General features: G+C 53.0%; 1 protein-coding gene across 1 annotated transcript; it reads right to left on the bottom strand.

Moving 5' to 3' along the window:
* Positions 1-6: 6 nt before the first annotated feature.
* On the bottom strand, positions 7-5,100 carry LOC130521376 (leucine-rich repeat serine/threonine-protein kinase 1-like; the record flags this gene model as incomplete). The annotated part of the gene is given in 19 exon segments (XM_057024952.1): positions 7-38; positions 112-222; positions 225-280; positions 446-686; positions 853-992; positions 1,114-1,283; positions 1,373-1,473; positions 1,476-1,543; positions 1,704-1,801; positions 1,954-1,994; positions 1,997-2,131; positions 2,267-2,426; positions 2,536-2,656; positions 2,827-2,999; positions 3,284-3,448; positions 3,553-3,764; positions 4,353-4,391; positions 4,394-4,464; positions 5,003-5,100. Coding segments are annotated over 19 exon segments (2,232 nt in total), but the record flags the coding sequence as incomplete, so codon positions are not given.
* Positions 5,101-5,104: the final 4 nt, after the last annotated feature.

Here is a 5,104-nt window from a genome sequence, read left to right as displayed (position 1 = left end):
GTAAGCGTCCGCGGAGCGCAGGTGTCTGACCATGGTGTCTGGGACAGAAAGGAGACACCGTGCGGAGGACCCGCCGGGGCAGCTGGGGGGCTGAGCAACAGGGGTCTTTACCTGCGTCGCTGCTGACCGGCTGCTTCTGACACTTCTTGAAGTGGAAGCGTTTGATGGCCACGGGGCAGCGACGGTAGCGAGCCCGGTAGATGACGGTCCCACTGCCTCCTGGCCCAGGATGTGACTCTCCTCCTCAGAGTACTCCAGCTGGGCCCTCTCCAGAAACAACCTAACACACACGCACACACAGGCATTACAAGAACTTTAAACAACACTTGACATTATTTAGTAAAAATAATCAAATCTGTCACGAAAAACAACCCCTCTAGAATGTGGTCCAGGCAGTTTGAACGCTCCCACATAAGATGCGATTCCTTTAAATGTGAGACGTTACCGTGCAGGGAAGTCAGTCATGAAGAGTTCAGGGACCAGTTCCTGGAGCAGGACTGGTTTCTCCACGTGTTGAGGGCAGCTGATGTGTTCGTTCTCCACTGCAGCCAGCACGCAGTCCTCCATGTTAAAGTAGTGGACGTCAGCTTTATCTGCTGGACTCTGAGGGCCGAGGGAGGCGCAGAGGGGGCAAGGAGCGTACTGCTCCACCAGGAGGCTCCCGTCACTTTCACTGGCTGTCAGAGCTTCAACACACACACAGGAAGTTCCTGAACTTTGGCCTCGACACGTCAGAATATAAATGATTCAGTGGGCCACAGGTCTTGACCCTCAGAAGATGTGAGGATTTCAGCCCTAATGAGTGAAATCACAACAGATTAATCAGGGTGGTCCACGGAGCCGTGCACTGACCAGGGAACCACTGCTCAATCAGGCTGTGAACGTGGTCGGTGATGAACGCCATGGCGGAGAAATCTCTCATGTCGGACTGGCAGATGATCTTGATGCCTCCGCTCTTCTTCCTCCTCCAGCTGATATCGGACGACTCCACACTGGGAAAAAAAGATCCCACACAGGCCGTCAGGAATCGCTCCGGCATCGCTCCTGGAACGCTCCCCGTCAGCGTTTGAGCACACGTGCACGCGAGCGTGTGCACCCTTTGATTGTGCAGACCTCAGGTAGCCCCCCTGAAAGGTGACCAGCAGCCCCTCCTTCCAGTAGATGGTCTGGTTGCGCCGGACTCTGAAGGTGCTGCAGCGGTTCCTCTGCTGAGTTCCAGCGAAGGTGTAGAGTGCAGAGTGACTGTTGCGGGGGTTCTTAGTGTTCCTCTTGGGTTCAAACGACTGCACGCACACACACACCACACACACAGGCTCAGGTGAGGACATGTGGGGAAGCTGCTCGGTGCAGCAGGTGAAGCCAGAGGAACCACCTGCAGGTCCATCTCCTTGAGGCTGATGAGCATCCGGGCAATGAAGCGCTCCCAGAACCCGGCAGGAACAAAGCTCATCTTTATTAGTCGCTGTAGTGTGTGTTGGTCTCCTGGCGGAAGCCGTGGATGTCCACAGCTGGTTTGTAAGGGAGAAGGTGCGGCAACAAATAACTGTGAACAGACAGAAATCACTACTGGGTTTCCAGAACCAAGAGAGATCATTGTAGACTGTTTCTGTCAGTCAGAACAACCGATAGAACTTTGTAGACGCAGCAAAGCTCGGGAGCTACGCTACTCCTGGATGCTACAAAACCTACAGACAGACAGTTACCTGTCGTTGGCCACCGGGAGCGCGATCTCAAACTTGGCTAGAAACTGGAAGTACTGCTCCTCGTTCTGCTGAGTGAAGCCCGTTCCTACCAGCAGCATCTGAAATGAGGAAGTCATCAAAAGGGTTCTTAACTGTCCGATCAGGCTGCCACATGCTGGGCTAGAACCAGGTCAGTCACAACCATCCCAGTATGGCTTTAGATCAGCTTAGAGGAAGAACCCAAAGCAAGGGTCTTCAGCATCAAACCCACTCTCAGGTCCTCAGCTTGGATGACTCCGTTTCTGGCCACGGCCGAGATGACTTGAGATGCATGATCCTCTCCAGGCATTCAGACAGCCAGACGGGACACAGGAAGTAGAGGGTGCACAGGCCGTGACTGGTGTCGGGGAAGTGCAGCAGAGCTCCGGTCTCTATCAAGAAGCTGATGGCTGGTGATGGAGAGACGAGCAGAGACGAGCAGAGACATGAAGGGCAGGTGGACACGGGGACACCATAGAAGAATACACATCTCTCCCCAAGCAGGGTGGTTCCTGCGGCTAGCAGCGATGAGCTAGTCACTGTACCGGTCTGCAGGTCCTCGTAGCCTCTGATGTCACTTCCTGGGTCTTGTTCAACAAGGGTCTGGAGCTGGGACTCAGTGATGTACTGGACCTCCCCCTGAGCTGCCCGCCTCTGCTTCTCCGCCAACACGGCTTTCTGAAGCGTCAGGTAGCTCCTGGGGATCTGATAGTCAGAGTTTCAGCCCTCTTCGCCTCAGGGGTAAAACATTTAAACATTTACATCTGACCAGAATGTAAAGGACGCCTCTCCAGCCGTGGCGGTCCCGACTCACCAGTCTGCCCAGCAGCTTGTTGCCAAATACGGAGCTGCTGCTGTCCTTCATGGAGAGAGCCACCTGGTAGATCAGCTTCTTCAGCCCATCCACCCCCTCTAAGGTCTTACAGGACACTTCACTGGCAACACACACACACACACACACACGTTTACGCCTAAATCGTTGGGCTGTTCCGTTCCCACCGGGCTGGGAAACTAAACTAACACATAGCTTTTAAAAGAATGAGGTTTAAGCCCATCATGTGTGGTCTCCAGGGCTTTATCCATGAGAAGAGTGAGGAGCGCTTACTGCAGATGTTTCCAGGTGATGTCCGGGTACCCAGAGGCTCGGGCACCCGACGGGGATCGGCACAGAGCAAAGATGTGAGCCCTGAGGGTGGCCAGTCTCTCGGTGCGAAAGTTGGTGTCGATGAGGTCCAAATGAGTCCCCACAATCACCACGGCAGAGTTTGGAGCTCTGGCCTTCAGGTCAGAGAGAAAAGGCGCCCTTTACGATGCGTTCAAGGAAATCGGACACAGCAGTGCTGGACGGGGAGGGGACGGGTACGTCCACACGCCCCCCACCAGAGGACTCCGACACACGTTCAGAGCGGGTTTCCTCACCGCAGAAACTACCGTCCACGGGTAGTTAACGGGGAGATCAGCTGGTTTTACACCACTTTTAATCCAAAACGTTTCTGGTCAACCAAAAACGGCTGTTTTCACGAGTGTTGATGGTGAATGTGGCAGATACTCCGACGCTTCACCTCTATGTTGAGCAGCCATGTCTGCAGGTTGCTCACAGCCTCCTGTCCCAGAGCCAGGTTCCAGATCACCACGTACAGGGCTTTGTCCGTGAAGAAGCACTGGTTGACCGTGGACATGCTGGCGGGACCGCCGATGTCCCACACGCTGAAGGTCACCGAATCCTTCTGTGAGAGGCAGGAGACAACCTGTGTTATGACTAGATGATGGAGGAAAGCACCAGCCAAGTTCCTCAGTTCATGCTGCACGTGCGAGTCTTGGTTGTGCTGACGTTTTTGCCTCCGTTGGGGTTGTCCAGCTCCCAGGTGGAGGTGCGGATGCTGCACTCGGCCGGGGTGAAGGGAGCGGCCTTGCCTGTCTGCAGGACCTCCAGCAGGGCGGTCTTGCCCTGCCTCGGGGGGCCGATCACCAACATCTTCAGCAGTCTGAAGTGCTCCGCCTTTCGGAGCTGAGCCCGGAGGAAAGCCAGGATAGAAATGGAACCTTGTAGAACACAGAACAAGGAGCAGATGATTCAACAATTACTGCAGAATCTGTTGGATTGTTTGGTTGCATTATTCCTCAGTGTTTGGAGCAGCAAGTTCTGGAGCTGGAATGATTGGGACCAGCCCTCCGCTCCCTAGAACCTGTTCAGGGTTCTATAAGGACTGTGGAGAGACACCCCCCCCAGGCTCAGCAGGGGGCCCAGTTTGGTCCATGTTACTCAGAAACTGCACTCGTACGAGGCCGACAGACATTTGTGCACATGCACGTGCACATCAGCTGTGCGCTGCTCTGGGATGTTTGTGCCAAACTCTCCATTTTAATGTATTTGAATTAAAGATTAAACTGTCGATGATGAAAGAATTGACTCAAGTTTGAAAACAGACAACTTTATAGAGAAATAAATGAGGTCAACAGTATAGAAATACTATATAGAAATAATGGACTCTAAAAATAACATTCTGCTAGTGTCTAAAGGTAATAAATGGATCGTCCTCGTCCTCCGCGTGTTCTGACATCAGCTACTCAAGTCCACTTTTCCTTGGTAGGATAATGAGACATTTTAAAGCCCGTTAGGACATTTGATACCTTCTTTCCTGATGTCCTGGGGGACATTTGTGACGGGGGGTTTTCAATGTCCAGCTGCCACAGGTTGGAGAGCTGGGCCAGCTCAGCCGGAAGCTCCCGAATCCCAGAATTACTGTGGGGACCAGAACCAACAACACAGACAGACAAGAAGGTTCTGTTAGCCCCAACCGCAGCAAAGTCCAAGATAAACGTCTCCCATGCTGGAGACTATTGGGTGGAACATCTGGACTTAAATAGAAGGGATCTGCTGCTAATGGAAGGAGGTCGCTGTTGGCAACAGCAGCAGATGTGAATCCTTAAAACAGCTGCCAACAGCTGGATTAGGCCCGATTTCATACCAGGCAAAGGTTCCCAAGAACTGCAATCATATGGTAGCAGACGTGGGGGAGGGGGGGGTTGTAGAGTCGATGCTTTCTCCGTTTATTTTTCTTTCTAACCAGTTAAACTGACATTATTATCATGTTAATTAACTGGAAGATGCAGCAGATGAATACTACAGTAAAACCCTTTAAATATGTGTCCGATCTTACTTAAAGGGAAGCCAGAGACGGTGCTGTACACCTGCGGTCTGGTCCTAAACACGTCGGGACGGATCAACGTGTGAGGAAGGAGGCGTATGAGGAGCCGAGAGGCTAGAGAAGAACACTAACTTGGAGAGGTAGAGCTCGGTCAGGCTGTGCAGGCCACACACCGACTGAGGAACAGAGTCCAGCTGGTTGTCGTTCAGGTGAAGCACTTCCAGCGAGTCCCGT

Source organism: Takifugu flavidus, unplaced genomic scaffold, assembly GCF_003711565.1.
Source record: "Takifugu flavidus isolate HTHZ2018 unplaced genomic scaffold, ASM371156v2 ctg925, whole genome shotgun sequence".
Taxonomy (NCBI): Eukaryota; Metazoa; Chordata; class Actinopteri; order Tetraodontiformes; family Tetraodontidae; genus Takifugu; species Takifugu flavidus.
The sequence above is the reverse complement of the archived record's forward strand: the minus strand, read 5'-3'. Positions and strand labels throughout refer to the sequence as shown.